The sequence below is a fragment of the Geotrypetes seraphini genome, chromosome 3 (genome assembly GCF_902459505.1).
Source record: "Geotrypetes seraphini chromosome 3, aGeoSer1.1, whole genome shotgun sequence".
NCBI lineage: Eukaryota > Metazoa > Chordata > Amphibia > Gymnophiona > Dermophiidae > Geotrypetes > Geotrypetes seraphini.
The window spans coordinates 397,827,444-397,852,386 of NC_047086.1; the positions used below are offsets into that span (position 1 = coordinate 397,827,444).

General features: G+C 45.2%; 1 protein-coding gene across 1 annotated transcript in view; it reads right to left on the bottom strand.

Moving 5' to 3' along the window:
- The window catches only part of GLP1R (glucagon like peptide 1 receptor), a 245,924-nt gene that overhangs the window by 30,894 nt on the left and 190,087 nt on the right, over nt 1–24,943 (bottom strand). Inside the window, exons 8-9 of the mRNA XM_033935380.1 lie at nt 18,617–18,677; nt 5,744–5,813 (exon numbers count right to left, since the gene is read on the bottom strand). Of these exons, the coding sequence (XP_033791271.1) occupies nt 5,744–5,813; nt 18,617–18,677 (131 nt within the window). The remainder of the gene's footprint in view (nt 1–5,743; nt 5,814–18,616; nt 18,678–24,943) is intronic.

Below are 24,943 nucleotides of genomic sequence, written 5' to 3' on the forward strand. Positions count from 1 at the left end.
CTATCTCTTTGACAGCAGGTAGAACAGAAAGCCATACTTCTGGGAACATGCTGGCATTTTTTTTCTCTCCAACCATGGCATTGCAAAATTATACGACGGTCAGCTTTTGGCAGGCCAGTACAATCGCATATGCGTCCAGTCCCATGCATTTCTACAAGCCTTAAGCTGTGTTTCTCTCTCTCTCTCATGTGGCAGCAGCATGCCTCTCAGCTCTTACAAGTGCTAAATTAGCTCTGCTTGCCAGGGTACAATTATTATAATTGATACTTTTACAATAATCATATTTCTGGGATTCTTAATGTTATTACATTACATTACATTACATTAGGGATTTCTATTCCGCCATTACCTTGCGGTTCAAGGCGGATTACAAAAGGTTAATTTAAAAAGATAGAATTACAATGATTAGCTAGAGAGGTAAGTTGTAGATCTTAAGAGCATTTAGAGGTCGTGTTGTTATTGCTGTTTCAGGAATTTCTTGAAAAGTGTGGTTTTTATTTCTTTTCTGAACGTCCTATAGTCTGGGGTGGTCATCAGGAGGTTGGAGATCTGGTTGTCCAGTCTTGCGGCTTGAGTGGCTAGGAGGCCGTCGTGTAGTTTTGTTCTTTTTACTTCTTTGATTGGGGGGGGTATGAATGGGGAGTGCGTTTTTCTGTGTCTGGTTATACATTGCAAATCATATCAGTAGCAACTTTCTGTCTGGTCTGAAAAAGAGCAATCGGGATTAGCCCTGCACCACATAGGACAGCTGCTGCATGCGTGTCACTTATAGCAAGCAGGGCTTAAAGGGGTTCATTCTTAGCCCTCTGCAACCTTCACCCAGAAAAAAATGAAGCAGCCTAGTGCTAATGTTATCTAACACACCTCCAAAATACAATGTTGCACGCTCTTCTGGTACAGCAATCTTATTTCTTACTGGCATTTCAGCATGCAATCATATAAAGTCTGCCAGGCAAATTACCATATCCATCCTATATAAATTAGCAAAATGCTGGAACCATCTACCACTTACTCTACGATCTTGTGACCGCTCCCTAAGGTTCAGAAAACTTTAAAAAATATTTCTATACCAAGACAGGAAGCCAACCCTGAAGTAACTGCCCATTTCTAAACTGGCTAATGCAACTCCTGGGGCATAACGATGATCTACTTGACCTTGCAATTATGTATTTATAGCTACGACCCAACTGAATTAATAGCTGTACTAGCAACCCTATTGAATGTCCGTCTCAAACTAAACTGTCCATTGTAACTTTCTGGGTAACTGACCCAACCTCTTGTAATGTAATCCGACCTTGAACTGAATAGGTAAAGGCGGACTCGGAAACCCTAATGAACCCTGGGATTCTCTCTGCTGAGCAGATCATGAATGCATCTTAACATCTTTCCATTAAATACTGACCAAATATGCACAGGGAAAGTTTCCGCTTGTACAATCTGCGTGTCTCCGTGCTAGGAACAAATCTCTCTTTTCTCCTGCAGTGTCGCTCGCCACCCGGTAATAAGGAAGACATCACACACGGCCACTCTTGACACTCACTCTTATGGAGTCATCACCTAAGGCCACTCCTTTTACCTTTTCATCATGAAAGGGGGTGGGATTTGATATGCTTTCTGTGGTTAAAATCAAAGCAGTTCACATGTTATATATACCATGTTTCCCCGAAAATACGACAGTGTCTTATATTCATTTGGGGCCCAAAAAAGGCATTAGGTCTTATTTTCAGGGAGGGCTTATTTTTTTCCATGTACATGATCATCTCTCCCTTCCTCTCCTTCACCCCAATTCTTCCTCTTTTCTTTCCCCCACATGTGCAACATTTTTCCTTTCCTCTCACCCATCCCCTTGTGCTTTCCCTCAGCAGCATCTTTCTATCCCTCCATCCCTCTATGCAGCAGAACCCTTGCCTAGCTTCCATCTTTCCCTCCCTCCCATCCCTTGTGCAGCAGAACCCTTGCCTAGCTTCCATCCTTCCCTCCCTCTCTTCCATCCCCCTGTGCAGAAGAACTCTTGCCCAGCTTCCATCCTTCCCTTCCTCACATCCCTTGTGCAGCAGAACCCTTGCCTAGCTTCCATCCTTCCCTCCCTCTCTTCCATCCCCCTGTGCAGAAGAACTCTTGCCCAGCTTCCATCCTTCCCTTCCTCCCATCCCTTGTGCAGCAGAACCCTTGCCTAGCTTCCATCCTTCCCTCCCTCTCTTCCATCCCCCTGTGCAGAAGAACACTTGCCCAGCTTCCATCCTTCCCTTCCTCCCATCCCTCATGCAGCAGAACCCTTGAGCACCCGCCGCGCAACCGAACCCCCGCAGACCCTCCATCCCTCCCAACCGATCTCTGCCGACTGCGACCATAAATACCTTGCTGCAGAGGAGCGTTGAGCCAGCAGCACTCACAGACTGCTTTGCGGCCTTCTCGCTGGGGCCGTCTGTGTACTGATGATGTCATCAGCACACAGACGGCCCCAGCGAGAAGGCCGCGAAGCAGTCTGTGAGTGCTGCTGGCCCGATGCTCCTCTGCAGCAAGGTATTTATGGTGGCAGTCGGAAGGGATCGGTTGGGAGGGATGGAGGGTCAGCGGGGACTCGTAGATTCGGCTGCACGGCAGGGCAGGGGCGGGGGAAGCGCGGCTGCCTACGACTAGGGCTTATTTTCAGGGGTAGGGCTTATATTAAGACCTACCCCCAAAGCTAGGGCTTATTTTCGGGTAGGTCTTATTTTCGGGGAAACACGGTAGATACTTATTTTGTACCTGGGGCAGTGGAGGGTAAAGCATCTTGCCCAGTAGAAATTGAACCTGGTTCTTGGGCTACTGCTCTCACCATTATGGCTCACTCTCCTTTTAACAAACTGTATTTCTCCCCTAATCCTTCTGTCTCCTTTATGTCAATTTAGTCTAATTGTTTAATGCAGGGGTGTCAAACTCGATCACATTAAGGGGACGAAATCCAAAACACAGGCTAAGTTGCGGGCCAGACACCGCCTAATCTCCGCCCCCAGTCTACGCTCCTCCTCCACTCCATGAACCCTCATGAACTTGCAGCTATATCTTACACCCTCTCAAAAAGGGGAAATTGTTGCTTCTAGGGGGTTCCAATACAGAGGCGTTAACTTTGGAACACATTTCAAGGGGCCTAACAAAGTGAAATGCCTTCCAGGATCCTCGGCTAGCAGGACTACCAGGCAAATACTGATTATAATCAAGGAAGAGACTAAGGATTCCAGAAGCATGCTCGTAATCCAAAGTGCTCGTATATCAAAGCCACTTTCCCCATAGGCGATAATGGAAACTCAGATGATTCGTTCCACAACCCAAAAATGCAAAGTAACCCTCTTTTGTTCCTCACGCTTTAAGGGTGTGTCCTGGGTGCGCCCAAATTCACCCCCCCCCCCGCCCAGAAGGAGTGGTCAATCTGAAAAGGGGTATGCAAAAGTTAGAAGAATGGTTTAATGTTTGGCAATTAAAATTTAATGCAAAGAAATGCAGGGTGATGAGAGAAGAAATCAAAGGGAGCTGGGAGTTGAGAGGTTGATATGCACAGACTGGAAGAGGGACCTTGGAACGACAGTGTTTGAGGATCCGAAGGCGATGGAACAGTGTGACAAGGCAACTGCTGTAACCAGAAGGATGCTAGGCTGCATAGAAAGAGGCATAAGACAGAAGGTATGGATGCTCCCATATAAGAGATATGCGCGTAAATTACGCCAATTCTGTGAGGGAAATATATGCATATTTTCCCCTTGAAATGAACATCCAAACTTATACCTGCTTTTAAGTATCCATGAATTTCCTCGCTTATTTACAGGCCTATAAACTTACCCCCAAAATTTAGAGACCACAGTGATCACTGGTTTCACCGCTGATTGCAGCATTTAAATTTATACCCTGATATCCAGCGCTGGGCCACACCTGGATACGGCTGCTGAATATTCATGTGTACCGTATTTTCACGCATATAACGCGCGCGTTATACACAATTTTACAAACCGTGCATAACCATGCGCGTTATACGCGTGAGCGCGTTGTACAACTTTTTTTTTACATAGTTCCCCCCTCCCCGACGCCCGATTCATCACCCGGAAGGACTGCTCGCACCCCCACCCCGAAGGACCGCTCGCACCCCCACCCGAGGGACCGCTCGCACCCCCACAGCCTCCCCCCCTCCCCCTCCCGCATGGAGAAGCTGCCTACCGTTGTTTCCGGATGCCAGTGAGCCCAGCTGCTTCCTCTGCCGGCGGTCCTGCCCCTTCTCTGAGCCCTGCGTTGCGCTGCTTCCTCTTCCTCTGATGTCAGAGAAAGGGCGGGACCGCCGGAAGAGGAGGCAGTACTGCGCAGGGCTCAGAGAAGGGGCAGGACCGCCGGCAGAGGAAGCAGCTGGGCTCACTGGCATCCGGAAACAACGGTAGGCAGCTTCTCCATGCGGGAGGGGGAGGGGGGAGGCTGTGGGGGTGCGAGCGGTCCTTCGGGTGGGGGTGCGAGCGGTCCTTCGGGGTGGGGGTGCGAGCGGTCCTTCGGGTGGGGGTGCGAGCGGTCCTTCAGAAAGGAGAGTCGGGGCGGGCGAAAGGAGAGTTGGGGCAGGCGAAAGGAGAGTCGGGGGGGCGAGAGGAGAGTCGGGGCGTCATACGCGGTATATGCATGTGCGCGCTATAGTAAAATTTTTTTACATAAATTTGTATTCCCCGCGCGCTATACCCGTGTGCGCGTTTTACACAGGTACGCGGTATATGGGTGAAAATATGGTAATTAAGTTATCTGGGTTTGGCCGATATTTAGTGCTGAATAGCAGCAGTGCTCAGATAACTTGCAGCCCTCCCTTGTCTCTGCCTCGGGAACTTCCAAGCAGTATCTGGGTTGTGCCAAGATTTCAGCGGCAATAATCAGAGATCTCCACTGTGAACGGCTCTTATTCAGGCAGGGACAGCTTGTACCTGAATAAGTGTCACTGAATTGCCAGCCTTTATTTTATAATCAGATCCATAGCACCAAGTACATTTTTTTTTCCTACTTTAATAGTGCAGTACATGAAAATATAACATATAATACATCGACATAACACCTTCAACTTACAATTATACTTAAGTACACATTTTCTCCCACCCATTCAATAATTATACCATAAAACACAGCAACATAGAAGTTCCCCCAATAATTTTACCCTAAACAGTTTAATAAATCCTCCCATCCTCCCACCCACCCCGAGTATAAATACTCTTAAGATCAAATTAGGACAGAGATATCTCCTCTCCCTCCCACCCTCCCCTGGATGTGTATGAAAATAAACAAGAAGTGACTTATACAAGACCTGCTATAATAAAGTAACATAAGATGCCAACGGACCCCAAAGTAATTTGAAAAAATGACTGTGCCCCAAACTATCTGCATTCATTTTTTCATATCTATAGCAGGAACACAGACTTGCCCACCAAAAAGGAAGATTTAAGCGGTCGTAGTTCTTCCAGTTACGGGTAATCATCTGCATGGCTATCCCAGTCATGATAAAGAAAAGACAGCATTTTTATTGATCCATAAGGGGCTTAACATGTAACAATGTATATTTTCTTTTCATCTTGGTAGAATCTGTGTGTTCCTCCAAAGGGAAAGCAGACATAAATATGTATGTCACCCTTTGAACCTTAACACTTGCGGGCACCCCAACTTTCACACTAGATCCCAATGCAAACTTTGTTCACTGTCCCCTGGGAAGCTCATATCTGCGGCAGCCCATTGGGCAAAGGTTTTCACTCACCCCGATCGATATGAGGATAGGTAATCTAATGATGAGCCAGTAATTCATATTATGGTTTTGAGTCCAGCAGCTGCAGGTAGAAGGAAAGAAGAGGGGAAAAAAATTCACTTAGTACAGGGGTAAAATCCAGACGGGGACATTTCAGTGTAGCTCTAGGGCAGGGGTAGGCAATTCCGGTCCTCGAGAGCCGGAGCCAGGTCAGGTTTTCAGGATATCCACAATAAATATGCATGAGATAGATTTGCATCTCAAGGAGGCAGTGCATGCAAATCCATCTCATACATATTCATTGTGGATATCCTGAAAACCTGACCTGGCTCTGGCTCTCGAGGACCGGAATTGCCTACCCCTGCTCTAGGGTCATGATAATTAGTGGAGAGAATGGAAGCTGCAAGAGCCTTCATACAATTCACAGCTACGGCAGGTCAGCTGCCTTGGACCCTATCTCTTTTTCATTCATTCTCTCCAGGGCAATTCTATTAGACACAGAAGGACAAAGACTGGGGATCTGAACAGTGCAGCCCTTCCTTAGGTTTGTTCACCAAAGGACTACGGAAATGATTTCAAAGACAATTTCACAACGGAGGCCATCTCTGCTCAACAGAGCTTATAATCCTTTCATACCGAGCCATAATTCCAAATGGTTTCTTTCTAACACTTGCATAAACTTTCCTCCGGTAGACAGCAGAGAAATTAAATGACAATATGAATTGTGGATGCATTAAAGACTTATCTTTACTCAAACCTGATCCCTGCAGAGTCTCACACATTTGAAACAAGCATTTAGGTATCACTGCTATAAGCAGGGCAGCCCAGTGTTCAATTTGCAGGCAAACAATCAAAGGGGACTGATGAAAAGAGAAGGGGGTTGAATTTATTGCCTAGTCATTGCCTTTGCCTCTATTCACCATCAGAATCTGCATTAGCAGCCTACACCTTCACCCTTTCTGAGTAAAAATATGTGTAGGGAGCAAAACTGCATGTAGATTTATGGAGGCAAAAAAAGTAGGCGGGCTTGAGCCAGGGTTAGGTTGGATGCAATAACAATGCATATAGGTTGCGGGGGAAAATCAGGTGCAAATCTCAATAGGGCAGTTTTTCAAAGTATGGCCCAGATCCGTGTCCGGGGGAGCTGATTCACGAATCGTCCTCATGTAAATCAGGGCGATTGGAATCACGCCCCCAACCGACCGCCCGGATCGCTCTATTGCAGGGCTGCCCAAGTCCGGTCCTCGAGAGCTACTGGAAGGCTAGGTTTTCAGGCTATCCACAATGAACATGCATGAGAGAGATTTGCATACCAAGAAGGCAGAGCAGGCAAATCTCTCTCATGCATATTCATTGTGGATATCCTGAAAACCTGGCCTGCCAGTAGATCTCGAGGACCGGACTTGGGCAACCCTGCTTTATAGCGATCCTCATGCATGCGTAGATGGTCTGCACATGTGTAGAATAGCAGCGACTTTTTTTTTTTTTTTTTTAACTTTACTTTTAAGCGAGCCTGTGGTTTTAACCCGCGGGTTAAAACCACAGGCTCACACTGCAGGGGAAGGCCAGGGCAGTGCTTGGGGCAGAGAGCAGGAGAGTCGGGGCAGAGAGAGCAGAAGATACAGTCGGTGTTGTAGGTTTTTTTAGCGAATTGCTGGCTGCCTACATTTGCATACCGTTCCCCCTCATTTGCATGCGCGGATCAGAGGATAATTGGGGCAGAGGTTAGTGAATCAGGTCGGAGGGAAATTGGGTCGCAAAGGGGTCGCAAACCGATCGGTTTGTTTAGTGAATCTCTAGCCCTGTGTTTGTACTTATCTTTGCAATTGCGTGGAGACTTTTCCAAATTGCCCCATAGAAGAAAAACAGACCCTGCCTGAAATAGAATTTACTGCCACCAAACAGAGAATTTTAATAGAAGAGGGTGGCCAGTGATAAGTCCTGGATGTCTGCAACCTTAACTACATTCAGTGACGTAGTAACGGAGCGGTGAGGGGGGGTGAACTGCCCCGGGCGCCGTCTCAGTGGGGGCACCAGCACCTCTCTGCCCCCACGCCACACTTGTGCCCTCTCTTTCCCCCTTCCCCTTACCTCTTAAAAATCTTCGCCAGCGCAAGCAATGATTCCAGCCTGCTGCTCGTGCAGGCCTGGCTCCCTCTGAAATCATTTCCAGGTTGCAGGCTTACATGTTTTGGACAGGGAGAACGATTTTACAATCAGTCTCACTCTGGGCCTGTCAGGGTGCACAAGAACACCTGAGCACACTGGATGGTCAATATCTACCATCATTTACTATGTTACTCTGAAAATATTCTCTTTCATACCAGTGGCATAGTAAGGGAAGGGGGGGGGGGGCAATACTGCCCCGTGCACTGTCTCAGTGGGGGCAGGGATAGGGCACCTCTTGTCCTCTCCACCCATCCATCTCTTGAAATCTTGGCAGGCAGGAAGCAGCACCTCCTTCCTGCTGCTTGAACCGGCCTTGGCTCTCCTTCTGAAGTCACTTCCTGGTTGCAGGACCAGGAAGTGATGTCAGAGAGAGATCAGCAGCCAGCACGAGCAGCAGGAAGGAGGTGCTGCTCCCTGCCTGCCAAGATTTCAAGAAGTATGCAGGCGGGGGCTGTGCACCGGTGGGGAAGAGTGCAGAAGGAGGGGCAAACCGTGCGGTGGGGAGGGGGGGGAGTGCCTCCTTCCCTCGCCACGCCACTGTTTGGTAGCCACAGTGCATTACTCAATGGATGAAATCAAATACCAAAATGAACAGATTGAGCAGTCCAAACTGGTTCTGAACATGTCTGATTTATCAACACTTCACAGATTACACTTAGAGTGCACTTTACACAAAGCAGCGAGTTCTACAGTCCTCAATGTCTCTTAAAGCTTTTGTACCTTAACTTCAAAACTCTATTACTGGAACTAGTTCAGCTTTCATGCAATTATATGACTGATAGGTACTTCAGCCTAAATTGTTTCAGCTTCTCGTTTAACAGTATCAACAGTTGCAGTGAAGAAGCAAATACAGTGAGAGCACCTGAGAAAGGGAGTGCAATCAAGGCTACTTCAGAGTTCCTCTAATAGCTAACAAAACTGGAGAACACCCTGGGGACAGGTGCAGATGGGGGGTAGGCATGCGTCACAAAATGTAAGGAGGCAGACAGTGAAAAGCATTCACGGGGTGGCACTGACTGCAAGGCTTAAACCTCTGCATGTAACTCTGGTCTTTTTAGTTCCGTAGTGGAGCGAGGGTAAGGAAAAAAACTTTAGGGCCCGAAATTCAAAGAATTTCTGCTCCATTCTCTTAAATAACTTGGGTCCTTATTCTGAAGAGCTTTATACAAAGCAAACTTTAAGTGTTGATCTCTGTGCAACGAGGCGTAAAGTATGTGTCTTTAAATGCCACATCTCACGATGAAGTGGGCTGCGGTGCTCTAGTCTAAACTACCCATAAGGACCAAAAGACCAAAGCAGGCAAACCCAAGCATAGAACATGAAAGACAGAGCCCACAGATCTGAGTGGGGTGTGGCGTAGTGGTTAGAGCACAGGGGAAAAAATCTGTCCCCGTCACTGCCCCATCACCGGACCACCGTCCCTTTCACCGCCCCGTCCCTGTCCCTGCCATCCCCTTCACCGCTCCGTCCCTGTCCCCGCCATCCCCTTCACCGCTCCGTCCCTGTCCCCACCATCCCCTTCACCGCTCCGTCCCTGTCCCCACCATCCCTTTCACCGCCCCGTCCCTGTCCCCACCATCCCCTTCACCGCTCCGTCCCTGTCCCCACCATCCTTTCACCGCCCTGTCCCTGTCCCCACCATCCCCTTCACCGCTCCGTCCCTGTCCCCACCATCCCTTTCACCGCCCCGTCCCTGTCCCCACCATCCCCTTCACCGCTCCGTCCCTGTCCCTGCCATCCCCTTCACCGCTCCGTCCCTGTCCCCACCATCCCCTTCACCGCTCCGTCCCTGTCCCCACCATCCCTTTCACCGCCCCGTCCCTGTCCCCGCCATCCCCTTCACCGCTCCGTCCCTGTCCCCGCCATCCCCTTCACCGCCCCGTCCCTGTCCCTACCATCCCCTTCACCGCTCCGTCCCTGTCCCCGCCATCCCCTTCACCGCTCCGTCCCTGTCCCCACCATCCCTTTCACCGCCCCGTCCCTGTCCCCACCATCCCCTTCACCGCTCCGTCCCTGTCCCCACCATCCCTTTCACCGCCCCGTCCCTGTCCCCGCCATCCCCTTCACCGCTCCGTCCCTGTCCCCGCCATCCCCTTCACCGCCCCGTCCCTGTCCCCACCATCCCTTTCACCGCCCCGTCCCTGTCCCCACCATCCCCTTCACCGCTCCGTCCCTGTCCCCACCATCCCTTTCACCGCCCCGTCCCTGTCCCCGCCATCCCCTTCACCGCTCCGTCCCTGTCCCCGCCATCCCCTTCACCGCTCCGTCCCCGCAGCATCCACCCTTTCCTCTGGCACCCCTCACGCGGTCCATGCATCTCCTTCCCTTCCCTTTACCTTCACGGCACATTTTAAGGTTTCAGTCTTGTTAAAAGCCGCTGGAGTGTTCGTGCAGTTGCATGCGTGTGTGGGCGGAAGCTTATCCTCTGATGCAACCGGAAGTTTGCTTCAGCCCACACACGCGTGACTGCACGTATGCGTCGGTGGCTTTCAACAAGACTGAAACCTTAAAGCACTGCGAAGGTAAGGGGGAGGGAGGGAGATAGGTAGTTCCGGGTGGGTAGGTAGGAAGGAGGGAGGGACCGCGTGCGATCGGTGACCAAGCGCGTTCCCTCCTTTAACTGCGAGGATAAGCCATTCACCGCTCCACGGGGCAGTGGATGGCCTACTCCCCATAACTGCGGTGAGCACCTTTCCCCCCTCCACCGTTTTGGCGGGTTACCTACAACTACTCGCGGCTAGCCGCGGGTAACATCAACTGTGTAATTCTCTAGTTAGAGCTGCAGCCTCAGTACCCTGGGGTTGTGGGTTCAAACTCACATTGCTCATTGTGACCCTGGGCAAGTCACTTAATCCCCCCCATTGCCCTAAATACATTAGATAGATTGTGAAAAAGGGAAAGACTGTGAAAAATACATGAGTACCTGAATCAATTCATGTAAACCTTTCTGAGCTCCCCTGGGATAACGGTATAGAAAACTGAATAAATAATAGTGTGAAAATTTTCAGCCTCTGATGTCATAATGCCTCATTCCACCAATGCCTAAGAGCCAACCTCATCAGTGATGTCACAATGGCTTGATTGTCCTATATTTGGCTCACTTTTGCTACATTATGATTTGTAGAGTGGGGCAGTGGTTAAAGCTACAGCCTCAGCACCCTGAGGTTGTGGGTTCAAATCCCATGCTGCTCCTTGTGACCCTGGGCAAGTCACTTAATCCCCCCATTGCCCCAGGTGCATTAGATAGATTGTGAGCCCATCAGGACAGACAGGGAAAAATGCTTGAAGTATCTGTATGTAAACCGCTTTGAGTATGGCTGAAAAACTATAAAAAAAGACAGTATACAAGTCTCGAAAATAAAACAAGACATATAAAACACCATCTAAAAATTACATACTGCATTGGATGACTAATGCTTAAATAGATCGTTCAGTCATTAAGCACATGCAACAGTACTATAATGAACCAGCTAGCATCTAGCTTGTTAAGAGCAATATTTGGTACTTAACCAGCTCTGTGTTACCGCACAAAGATAGGACAGCTTTTTACTGGTTTGGGCTTAGGCGCTAAATATTGGCACTTGTGTTGACTCTGCCCCCAGAATGCCCTCAAAATAGCCATTTTGCAGTTCAGCATTAACCGGTTATTTTCAGCAACACTAACTGGTTAGTTCCAAACAGGCGATTTAACCAGCCAGAAGCTTCTCCCTCCGTATTGGCGGGGATAGGGGATTAACAGACCCTTGAATACAGAAAAACCGTGAATAACTTTTTCATATGTTATTCGCTGTTTTCACCATCGTGAATATGGTGAAACCGCGAATAACATGGTGGGAGACCTGGCCTGTTGCTGAAGGAGAGGCAAAACACGGTGAAGAAAGTGCCGGGAATCAGCGATTTCTCTATGTAAACTGATGTAATTGGGGGGGGGGGGGAGGAGCCAGCAAATTAAAAACCGCGAATGCTGAAACCGCAAATACGGAGGGAGAAGTGTATTTCTAGACGATTAAATCACTTTGAATTTTAACCTGAAAATGTTTGATCCGTTGATACATAAATCAGATTTTGATTTTGTACTGCCACATTTCTATAAGCTATCAGATGTATGGCGCATTGCACAAAGACATATGAGAGACAGTCCCTGCCCTGTGGAGCTTACAATGTGAAAGGACTTAGACCAGATACTGTCTCTAGAAATGCTTTTTACCTGCACACATTGTAGTGACTGAAACAATACGATTGCTGGTCCTTATTCCATCCACTGTGGTAATAAATGTGAAACAATTCCGAGAGATGAGCTGAAATCTATGCGAATGACTTCACCCCTTAGGTCACCTTACGCCTGTGGCCATCGTAGCAGAGCTTTGCAATTTATTTCCCGCGATTTCTCATCAGCAAGAAGTTAGCTGAGCTAGAAATTAGATTTATAGTCAGCTGCGTAGCTGCGGGGCGATATTCATTTGGGGCAGGCCTCGGAAATCTGGAGCTGAGAGAAGTGGCCTCACCCAACCTGCTCTCAAGGGACTGATTTTACCTTTTGCAAGGGGGTTTAAGTATTTATCATGCTAAAAGGAAAATGGCTCATTTTGAAACCTTTTCTGTGTAGTGCCTTGAACATACGAGTTCTAGGATGATGAGGGCCAGACGTTTTTAAAACCAAAGATATGAAAGACATACTAATATGAGCATTTAGTGTTGAGAGTGGACAGGTAAGATATATAAAAAAATGCTACAACATGAATGAATAATTTATCGTAATTTATCGTAATTCAGCCTGCAATTTGCTGTTAAAAATACTTCTAATTATGCTGTAAATCTGCTTCTAATTTTGTAAACCTACTTCTAATTTTGTTGTAAATCTGCTATTCAATGCAGATCATTTGCTAATTGATGTAAACCGCCTAGAACTCACTGGGTATGGCGGTATATAAGAATAAAGAATAATAATAATAATTGAATGTATATCATAGTGAAATGTTCTAATGACCAAACCAGCAGCCACAGACCCGTGAAGATGATCAGAACATACATATCGGAATATACTAAAATGGAAATTCATTTGACACAAACAAGTGTATGAGAATCAAACTTTATAAAAACTGTGTGAAAAAGTAAACTAAAATAACAAAAATAAAGTGGCAAAACTGAAGAAACTCAAAACCAAGTGGCAAACGGAAATGGTGACAATAATGGAAGACAGCGATACTGAAATGTATGAATATTGTACACATCCAAAACCATTCATATTGGTATGTTTTTACATATTTTTGCTGTAATTTTACTCATATTCATTTTTTATTAATGTTATGCTGTATCGTTTATACTTGAATATAAGTCGACACCCCCATTTCCCCCCTAAAAAAGGAGGAAAAATGGTTGACTCGAATATAAGTCAGGCGGCTTAATATTCAAGTGCCTTGCCCTGCCAGGATCTGCACCTAGCGCCCCCTCCCTTTCCTGTCAGGTTCTGCACACAGCCCTCTTCCCTCCATCCCCTGTCAGGCTGTGCACCCAGCCCCCTTCCTGCCAGGCACTGCACCCAGTCCCCTCTCCTCCCTCCTCTGTCAGGCTCTGCACCCAGCCCCTACCTTCCAGGCACTCCACACAGCTCCCTTCCCTCCCTCCCTTCCAGGCTCTCCACCCTGTCCCTCCTCCCTTCCCTGTCCATCGTACCTCTGCTGCTGCTGGAATCCCTGGTGATCCGTAGGTATAGCAGGCAGGAATGAGTTTTCCGCGCTCCTGCCCCACTTCTAACCCAGTTGGTCGCTACTGTGAGTTCTGGCTTCAGTCACTGAGCCGGAGTGCGCTTTGGTGCTGCTGTTCGGCGCTAAGCGACTTCCTGCTCGGTACCGGTCAGTGGCTGAAGCTGGAACTCGTGGCAACGACCGACCAGGTTAGCAGTGGGGCAGGAGCGCAGAAAGCTCGCTCCTGCCTGCTACATCTCTGGACCACCAGGGATTCCAGCAGCAGCGGAGGGTACGATGGACAGGGCAGGGAGGGGGGCAGGGTGCAGAGCCCGGCGGCCCGGCAGAGGCCTGCAATAAGTCTGGGAGGGGGCGGGTGGGCGCTGGCCTGAATATACACCAGGACCCCCATTGTGGGCCAATTTTTTGGCCCCCAAATCCCGGTTTATATTCGATTATATATGGTATTTCTTTGTATCATTGAAATGGAATTTCTTGAGTCCACCTCTGCACTTCCTTTTCGGGTTTATGGAAGAACACCATGATATGAATAGATAAGCAGATTCACAATTGATCATCCTAGCCTGACCTTGATTTTAGGAGGGGCAGGAGTGACCCCTCCATCTCACCTCCCCTCTCCTCTCCTCTCCTCTCCTCCTATATTCATCTGAGAAGGTAAAAGGCAATAAAAATGGAGCAAGGAGAGTACTATGTAGTAGTTTATAAAATTTCTGGCACTCATCCTCTTTACATGTTTTGATCATACTTTCATTCAAAGCACTACATGGTTTTTAATAGGCAGAAAAAGTTTCAAAATGAATCAGTTTTCCTTTTAGCTTAATTGGTGTGTGAGGACACGTCTTGGACTTCTCCTCAGGGGGGGTGAGAATGTGGATCATAAGTGTTCTTCCTGGGGAGGGGGGGTTCACGTGATGCTCTCAGGCATCAAAGAACAACTCTACATCCTCATCTTCCGCGTCAGTCATTGGAGTACACTTCTCCCTCCGTGTCCACGGTGGTTAGGGGCAGAGCTGGCCCGCGAATATTAAAAAACCGAGAATAATATTCGGGCCGCTTCTGCCCCTAACCACCGCTTCCCCCCGGCTATTTTAAGCCATGTAAGCCCCCCCTTAAGCCTTACCTGGTGGTCTAGCGGGTTTTCAGGTAGGAGCAATCTTTCCATGCTCCTGCCCTGTGCAGATTGCTCACAGGAAATGGCTGCTTTGATCTCCCGTCGTCTCTCGAGACTATGACGGGAGCTCAAGGAAGCCATTTCCTGTGAGCGACCTGCACAGGACAGGAGTGTGGGAAGATCGCTCCTGCCCCGAAAACCCGCTAGACCACCAGGTAAGGCTTAAGGGGGGGCTTACAGGGCTTAAAATAGCCCAAAAAAAGAAAAAGTAATTTTTGTTTTAAAATCGCGAATAAGTGAATCTGTAGATACGGAAACTGCGAATAAGGAGGGGTAAGTGTATATACTTGGATCAAGGTGACATTGATCAGCTTTCCCTGTAGATGGACTGACATGACTCTATCACTGATAACATACTTTAGTACCATCTTTGAAAGCTTATTGTTGAGGCTAAATACCACGCCATTTTTCCTGTGTGTTTCATGACCAAAGCAGCAGATTCAATGCTCGTTTGATTGAAAATGGCCCTGTCCAGTCCATTTGAGTTCACTGATCCCTATCAAATCAATTTTATTTTCCATTTGATCTTTAACAATTTCCAGTTTTCCTTGATTCATGTTTCTTACGTTCCCATGTTAAGAATATCTTTACAGCTCTGATCTCCCTTTTCTGTCCAGCAACATCAGCATCAGGATATCCTGGCGGCTTTGATCTGTCAGCTTCACAAACACTAGTATACTCTAAGTCAGTGTTCTTCAACCACCGGTCCATGGACCGGTGCTGGTCCACAGGGCCAGCATGTGCATCAGGCCCAAAACTGTGTTCTTCAACTGCCGGTCCGCGGTGCGATTGATGCGTTGTTAATAAGATTATATTGTGTGTATATATGAAAAATGAATGGAAAAAATACAATTAGGACTATGGGGGCAGGGTCTGGGGTGGAGATTGGGTAGAGATGGGCAGGGTCTGGCCCACGACTTAGCCCAGTGTTCTTCAACCGCCGGTCTGCGGACCGATGCCGGTCCACAAAATAATTCTTTTATTTCTGCCGGTCCATAAGTGTAAAAAGGTTGAAGAACACTGCTCTAAGTGACTATCATCTCTTCCCTAGTAGCACGGTGATTTTTGGGAAACTTTCAGCAAATTTCTGCTTTTTCAATGGTAAATGACCCCTTTTATAGCTGATTTTCACCGTACCTGTACTCGTGGTGCTCGAGTTGCACAGAGACAGAAACTTTTAGGTGCAAAACCAGGATATGACTACTAAAGTTCTAAGGGGATCCAAAGAAAAACTCACGTCACAAGACTCCAAGATGGCCGAGATCCAAGCAGACTCGGTCCTCACTCTTCATGATGCGGCTGTGCAGGAATTGACCATAAATATAACTGCAGTCACGGAAGACAAATTGTCCAAAATTCATACGACAATTGAGGAAATAAAGCAGGGGTTCAAATTCCAAGCGCAGCAGATCCAGAGAGCTGAGGACTGCATTGTGGAGCAGGAAGATCATGCGATCAGTTTTGAGGAGCAAATCCGCAGCCTGGAGATGGCCAATAAAGAGTTGTTAGAAAAAGTAGAAGATCAAGAAAATCGAGAGAGCCACGATAATTTGTGATTTATTGGCAATCCCAATATGGTGAAGGATTAGGAGCTCAGAGGAATGGAGAAATGGTTTCCAAATGCAATAGGCCTTAGAGAGTCCTCTGGCATGTTTAAAATTGAATAGGTACAAGTAGATCGATTTTTCACTCCGTCAAAAATGACAAAGACTAGGGGGACACTCGATGAAGTTACAGGGAGATACTTTTACAACCAAAAGGAGGAATTTTTTTTTCCACTCAGAGAATAGTTAAGCTCTGGAATGTGTTGCCTGAGAATGTGGTAAGAGTGGATAGCGTAGCTGGTTTTAAGAAAAGTTTGGACAAGTTCCTGGAGGAAAAGTTCATAGTCTGTTATTGAGAAAGACATGGGGGAAGCCACTGCTTGCCCTGGATCGGTAGCATGGAATGTTGCTACTCCTTGGGTTCTGGCTTAGTACTAGGTACCTGGATTGACCACCGTGGGAACAGGCTATAGGGCTTGATTGACCATTGGTCTGACCCAGTAAGGCTATTCTTATGTTCTTATCAAGGCCAGTGCAGAAGAGAGCAGACCAAGAATTGGTCATGCAGAAATACTGCATGCATAAGGAGCTGAAATTTCAAGATGCAAAAATCTTTCTTTTTCAAACATTTTCAGCTCAAGTTGTTTCTGCAAGATGCAGAGCCATGACTCCAATGCATATTGAGCTTTGAAAATGAAAAATAAAGTTCTCTTTGTTATATTCTGCTCATGCTAGAGTATAACACACTAACAAAGTCGTCTTTTTGGACACGGTATGGGAGTTTATTCATCTGTAAAGAATCTCCCTAATTTCCAGGAGTGGACTTTTTGGTAGAATTACCCCCAAAATGAGAGGGATGAGAAAGTTAACACCCATAGAAGTTCAGTTTTTGTTGCATTTAATTGTAATTCATTTAGGGTCATTCAATCTTTTATTTCAGTCCGACAAATCCTCAGTTTTTCCAGCTGAGTGTCAAGAGCAGTATATGAGGAGCCGCTGAAAAGTTCTCAGCCCAAACGGCCATCTTAATGAAACTTAGATCGGGTGGCCAGCCGTGTGAAAATAACACAAAAGGTATGATAATACATATGTATGGTGTGAATGATACTTTCTATATGTTATGCTTAGCGTTTCCCATACCTAAACAAGGTTTCTTGTTTGCAGGGATAGTAGCCCTGAAGAAACCCCCTTTTTAGGGGTGAAACATGTTGGCATATGTATCCCTTACCAACAGCTACTAACCATCCCGGTGAAGCTAAGTATCTACCTTAAACTCATTAACCATATTTATTGTTTTAAAATTAGAAAAGAGAGTTTAATACATACGAGAAAAATAAGTATAAGTAAAAAAGCAAAAAAAGAAAAAAGTTTATATCATCTTCACATTTGATATTGACCCGATGACGATAGGGTGTGTAAAGCCAAGGGATATGATCATATTGATCCCTGGGTGGCATCTCTGAGGGCCATATAGATTGATTGATACACCTTAGTTACAAGGTATAAAGGGTGATCTACAACATCACCTTGGGTGAATAGAGAATAATGTGGAGCCATGAAATTTGCAAGTTAGTCCACGCTTTTCTTGACACTTTTTGTTTCATTTCATATCACTGAAATGAAAAGCGTGGAATTGACTTGTAAGTTACTCTTGGCTTCACATCATGCTCTTCTTGGTTGGGCTGAGAACTTTTCAGCGGCCCCTTGTATTGTGTGATGTCATAATGCCTCATTCCACCAATGCCTGAGCCAACCTCATCAGTGATGTCACAATGGCTTGGTTTCCCTGTTCTTGTGCCCATTTACTAGATGCATTTGCCTCATTAAAACAAAAAGTGTCAAGAAAAGTGTGGAATTAACTTGTAAGTTACTCATGGCTTCACACCATTCTCTTCTTGGCTGGGCTGAGAACTTTTCAATGGCCCCTTGTACTTAACAGATGGGAGCTGGGAATCCACAGAGCAGCTCCACTCATGTAACAGAAAGGTCTCTGCTACAGGTGAGGATATTTGTTGTCAAACACCAGGCCATTTTACTTTTCCAGGTATTGCCTGACAACTGCTCTGACCTAGGCAGAGCTATTTCCTGGAAAGGCAGGCAGAACATTGCAAGCTTAAAAAAAAAAGATCACACCTATTCCTTAAAACATTGTGAAGGAGCCGAGCGAGAAAGCAAATCAACAAATCAATGTGATTTCATCCCACCCCACATGGCCAAGCAACAAAGATAATAATTTACCTTCCCCATTGAGAATGAAAATGGAACATCGTCAAAACAGTTATAGCTTTCCACAAACCTGTGGTTTTCATAAAGGTATTTCACGATTCCCCAGGGGATCACAAACAGCAATGGCACACCTGGAGAGGGAGAGAAGAGAGAAGGGTATTGGCGATCACGCTGCATCCCTGTGCTTGCAAACTGGTCACCCAAAGAAGGGAAACTGTATATCAAAAAGGGGAGGAGATTTGTTCCCAAGGGATCAGGTAGAACGTAAGGGACAATTTTAGTTAGGTGCACAAATGCTGTAATACCATTATAAGATGCCATTATATAATACTAGATCGTTCAAATTTGGGCTATCATATCACCCACTTTTTACATGTCGCAAAATCTTCAGATATGTTTTAGCACTGCAATCTTCATGTCATAAGAACATAAGATTTGCCGCTGCTGGGTCAGACCAGTGGTCCATCCTGCCCAGGAGTCCGCTCACGTGGCGGCCCTCAGATCAAAGACTAGTGCTCTTAAATAAATCCAGCCTCACCTGCGTACGTTCCAGTTTAGCAGGAACTTGTCCAACTTTGTCTTGAATCCCTGGAGGGTGTTTTCCCCTATGACAGACTCCGGAAGAGCGTTCCAGTTTTCTACCGCTCTCTGAGTGAAGAAGAACTTCCTTACGTTCATACGGAGTCTATCTCCTTTCAGCTTTAGTGAGTGCCCTCTTGTTCTCTCTACCTTGGAGAGGGTGAACAATCTGTCCTTATCTACCAAGTCTATTCCCTTCAGTATCTTGAACGTTTCGATCATGTCCCCTCTCAATTTCCTCTGTTCGAGGGAGAAGAGGCCCAGTTTCTCTAATCTTTCGCTGTACGGCAGCTCCTCCAACCCCTTAACCATTTTAGTCGCTCTTCTTTGGACCCTTTCGAGTAGTACCGTGTCCTTCTTCAAGTACAGCGACCAGTGCTGGATGCAGTACTCCAGGTGAGGGCACACCATGGCCCGGTACAGCAGCATTATAACCTTCTCCAATCTGTTTGTGATCCCCTTCTTTATTATTTCTAGCATTCTGTTCGCCCTTTTCACCCCCGCCGCGCATTGCGTGGATGGCTTCATCGACTTGTCGATCAGAACTCCCAAGTCCCTTTCCTGGGAGGTCTCTCCAAGTACCGCCCTGGACATCCTGTATTCGTGCATGAGATTTTTGTTACCGACATGCATCAAGCGTTCTAGTTCCATTTTTTATTTTAAACCCACTTAGTAAATTCAAAAATCTAAAAAAAAAACAGTTTTCAAATTGCGCTTAACTTTAGAAATCTTGAAAAATGCTTTCAGGTAGCAACATGTCCCTACCCAACAGCACTTTTCAAGATTTCTAAAGCTATGTGCAATTTGAAAACTGGTTTTTTAGATTTTTGAATTTACTAAGTATAATTTTGTATAAGGGACTATGATGAGAGCTAAAAGCCAAATATCATCCCATAATAATAAACTTCTATTTATTATGACAGGGGTTGCCGTACAGCTTATTCTAAGGAACTGGAAAAACTGGGATAAACTGAACTATTCCTTTTGGTGGGAGTCTCTCCATCATTTTAGATTGTACGTAGATAGTGTGTTCTATGAAATTGTACAATTTGCTGAAATGTCTCAGTATTCTCCTGTTGTAAACCGCCCAGAGGCAATGTTAGGAAATTCTACTTTACGGAGAGGGTGGTGGAATGCGCTCCCGAGAGAGGTGGTGGAGAGTAAAACTGTGACTGAGTTCAAAGAAGCGTGGGATGAACACAGAAGATTTAGAATCAGAAAATAATATTAAAGATTGAACTAGGCCAGTTACTGGGCAGACTTGCATGGTCTGTGTCTGTGTATGGCCGTTTGGTGGAGGATGGGCTGGGGAGGGCTTCAATGGCTGGGAGGGTGTAGATGGGCTGGAGTAGGTTTTAATGGAGATTTCGGCAGTAGGAACCCAAACACAGTACCGGGTAAAGCTTTGGATTCTTGCCCAGAAATAGCTAAGAAGAAAAAATTAAAAAAATTTAAATTGAATCAGGTTGGGCAGACTGGATGGACCATTTGGGTCTTTATCTGCCGTCATCTACTATGTTACTATGTTAGAACTACTGGTTGGGCGGTAGACAAGAAAATAAATTAGTATTATTATTATTATTATCAGGGATATTAAAGAAGTAAAATGGAAAAAACTATACGATGGCTTCCTGGCCACTCAAGCAGCTAAACTAGATAACCAAATCTCCAGTCTACTGATGACGACGCCAGACTACAAGACGTTCAGAAAAGAAATAAAAACTACACTCTTCAAGAAATTCCTGGAACAGCCCTAACTTCAAACTTACCGTCCTTCCCCCCTCCCTCTTCCCGCCACACAGAAACTACATAACCTTCTCTTTACCTCTCTAGAAAGGACAAATGTTCTTCCATTGTAACCCTCCGTTTTTTTATTTCTTCTGTAATCTGCCTTGACCCGCAAGGTAATGGCGGAATAGAAATCTCTAGTGTAATGTAATGTAATGATATTATAAGAAGTTTCTGAAGATTTGGGAGCCATTGACAAAATTTTGCAAAGAGTGATTGCTGATTATGCCCTTTGGTCATACATGTCCAGGGTGGGTGGGTGGGTGGGAAAGTATTTTTCAATTCTCAGATATAATTATGGGGAGGAAGGGTGATAATCTTTTTGTCATAGATTATAATTGTAATTGTATTTATGCGCTTTTATAGAATTATATGATTGTATTTTATTTTGCACTTATGGCTTTAAAATGAAAGAAATTTTGTAAAAAAAAATTACTAAGTAGGTTTAAAATAAAAATTTAAAAAGAACGCTTGATGACATGAAGATTGCAGTGCTAAAACACATCTGAAGATCTTGCGAGTGATACACAGGATATGTAAAAAGTGGGTGATATGTTATTGCAAATTTGAATGATCTGATATTGGCATCATCATTAAGGAGTGATTGGTTATAGATTTGTATTATAAAATGCTAGAGTAAACCCAAATAAACGCGCCTACATTAGGTGTGGCGATTTGGTCATTGTAGGTGTACATGAGTGCAGCTTACAGTATTCCACAAGTTACACGCGTAAGGCGGAGCTGTGTCCATGCTCCGCCTATGCCATTGCATTATAGCATAATGCATAGGGCAATTATATGCACAAGTGCTAATTGTCTCTGATTCCAGTTACAGAAATGCCCTGAAAAGGTCAAATTAAAAAAAAATATATATATACAAACACATTTGTTTTATGCACACATATATATATCAGTAATATATATATTTTGCTTAACATTTTATTTAAGGTATTTACTGCCTTTCAAAGTGGTTTACAATTAGGTACTCAAGCATTTCCCCTCTCTGTCCTGGGAGCTTACAATGTATCTAATGTACTTGGGGCAATGGAGGATTGAGTGATTTGCCCAGGGTCACAAGGAACAGTGTGGGATTTGAGCCCACAACCTCAGGGTGCTGTAGCTTTAACCACTCTGCCACGCTCTCTATAGAGGTACTTGTGATCTGCATTGGCCATGGTTAGAGATAGGATACCAGGCTTGATGGACTTTTGGTCAGTTCCAGGATGAAATATGCATATTTCATTTAATCTGATGTGAGAGGGGGGTTATGTTTCTCTCTTGGCATGGTGGTGTGATACTGCGGCATCATGTAGGCAATGCTAGAAAACACATTCCGTAGATGTGAGATTAAGCCTGGATTATACTAACATAGTAAATGACGGCAGATAAATGTAATGTAATTTATTTCTTATATACCGCTATATCCTTTAGGTTCTAAGCGGTTTGAAGAAAATATACATTAAGATTATAAATGAGAAGTAAGAAGGTACTTAAAAAATTCCCTTACTGTCCCGAAGGCTCACAATCTAACTAAAGTACCTGGAAATTAATAAAGAAGAGAAAATAAAGATGGTTGAAAAAAGAAAAATTCTATGTGAATTTATAGGATGGAAATTAAACTGACAGTGAAGAACTGTATGAAAAATACATATGGAATGCAGTTAGAGAGGGTAGGTTACAATCTGTTTAATTGGAAGGTGTTAAGGTGGGTAATTTGGGGGAAGGTTATCTGAAGGTAGGTGAATCTTCTGGAGGTAAAAGAGGAGGGGTTAAGATATTTGGATTAATTTTTTGAAAAGCAGGGTTTTGATTTCTTTTCTGAATGTTTTGAAGTTGTCTGATATTGTCATAAGATTGGAGATGGAATGGTTGATTTTTGCTGCTTGTGTTGCCAGAAGGTTGTCAAACATTTTCTTGCGTTGTGTGCCTTTGAGTGGGGGGAAGGCGAAAGGGTTCGAGGTTCTTCTGTGTCTTGAGGTGGAGATTTGGTTTAAGCGGTTATTTAGATAGGAGGGGGAAGAGCCGTGTAATGCTTTGAATATCAGGCAGTAGAATTTGAATTGGATTCGTGCTTGTATGGGTAGCCAGTGAGAGTCTAAGAAGGCAGTTGTTATGTGATCATATTTTTTGAGTGAGTAGATCAATCTGAGGGCGGTGTTTTGTATGGTCTGGAGTTGTTTTATCATAGTGGCTGGACAAGGAAGATATAGGGAGTTGCAATAATCCAGCAGACCTAAGACTAGGGATTGGACGATTAGTCTAAATTGTGCTTGGTCAAAGAATTTTCTGATTTTGCGGAGATTTCTCATGGTTAAAAAAGCTTTCTGGGTTGTTTTGTTGATCTGGGGCTGCATTGTGCAACATCTGTCTATCGTAACTCCTAGGAGTTTTAGTTCGGGTTGTATTGGGTATTTGGTATTTTTGATTTTCAGTTCAGTGATGGTAGGAGTTTGGGCTTTTTCGAGCAAAAGGAATTTTGTTTTTTCAGAATTTAGTTTTAGTTTGTGATCCATCATCCATTTTTCTACTGTGTCTAAGGTTGTTTCTAGCTTTGTTGTGGTGGTGGTCTCTGATGGGTCGAATGGGAGGATTATGGTGATGTCATCAGCATAGCTGAAAGATGTGACATCTAGGGTATCTAAAGTGGCTCCTAGGGAGGAGATAAAGAGGTTGAAGAGCGAAGGTGAGAGAGGTGATCCTTGTGGAACTCCGCAGGGATTTGTCCATGGTTCTGATTTGATATCATTGTATTTTACCCTGTAGGTTCTAGATTTGAGGAACCCCTGAAACCATTTGTAGACCTTGCCTGAGATTCCTATGGCGTCGAGAATTTGTAGTAATAAGGTGTGGTCAACTAGGTCAAATGCTGCGGAGAGGTCTAATTGTATTAATATCATTTTTTTTCCTTTACTGATGTGTTGTCGGGCTGTATCTAGTAATGTGATAAGTAGTGTTTCTGTACTATGGTTAGTTTGGAATCCTGATTGTGAGGGGTGGAGTAGGTTATGTTTTTCCAGATATTCGGTGAGGTATTGTGCCACTAGGCCTTCTATTATTTTAACGTACAATGGTATTGAAGTGATAGGTCTGTAGTTGGAGGGGCTATCTATTGGGCCTTTGTGATCCTTTATGATTGGAGTGATTAAGATCTCTCCTAGGTCCTGTGGGAATTGGCCTTCTGTCAATGTGGTTTGAATCCATAGCATGAAGTTGGTTTTGAATGTGGTGGAGGCGTTTGATAATATGTAGGTGGGGCAATTATTTAGGTCACTGAAAGCATGGCTGTATTTATTGTAGAGTCGGTTCATATCCGACCAGACTAGAATTGGGAAATCGGACCAGCTTCTGTCTGCTACGATGGCTTCGCTAGTTGATGGGTTTGTTGTTATCTTTTCTAGATGGGTGTGTGTGTTGATGAATGTAGATCTGATATTGGTGATCTTGTTTTTGAAATGGTCTGCTAGGTGGATGGCTGTTGGTGGGTGGATACCTTGGGTGGAGAGGTAAGGTTTGGTATCTGTGAGGTTCTTTACTAGATTAAATAGCTTTTTTGTGTCTGGGGTATTTTGCCTATCATATTGGAGTAGTAGGCTTTTCGTTTTTCCTTGAGTTTGGTTTTGTATTGATTAATTTGGTATCTCCATGCAGTTTTAGTGTGTTCTAAACTCTTGTTTTTTTTCCAGACTCTTTCTAGTTGTCTGCAGAGCTTTTTAGATTGGAGAAGTTCGGCGTCGAACCATTTATCAGAAGGTCTGCATATTTTGAATTTTAGTTTTTCTGGGGCTAGCTCATTTAGAATGGTTTTGCTTATGGATCTCCATTGGGATATAAATTCGTTGGGAGCTATGTTGGTGGTGGCGTGGTCTGCTTTATCCCAGAATATGGAGGGTTCGATTTTTTGGCGTGTTATGAAGGAGGTGTTTTGAACGGTCTATCCAGTCTGCCCATTAGTTATTCTCATTAGAAATACGTGATTAAATTAACTTGTCTCTTCTTTGATATTTCTGGGTCATAGACTGTAAAGTCCACC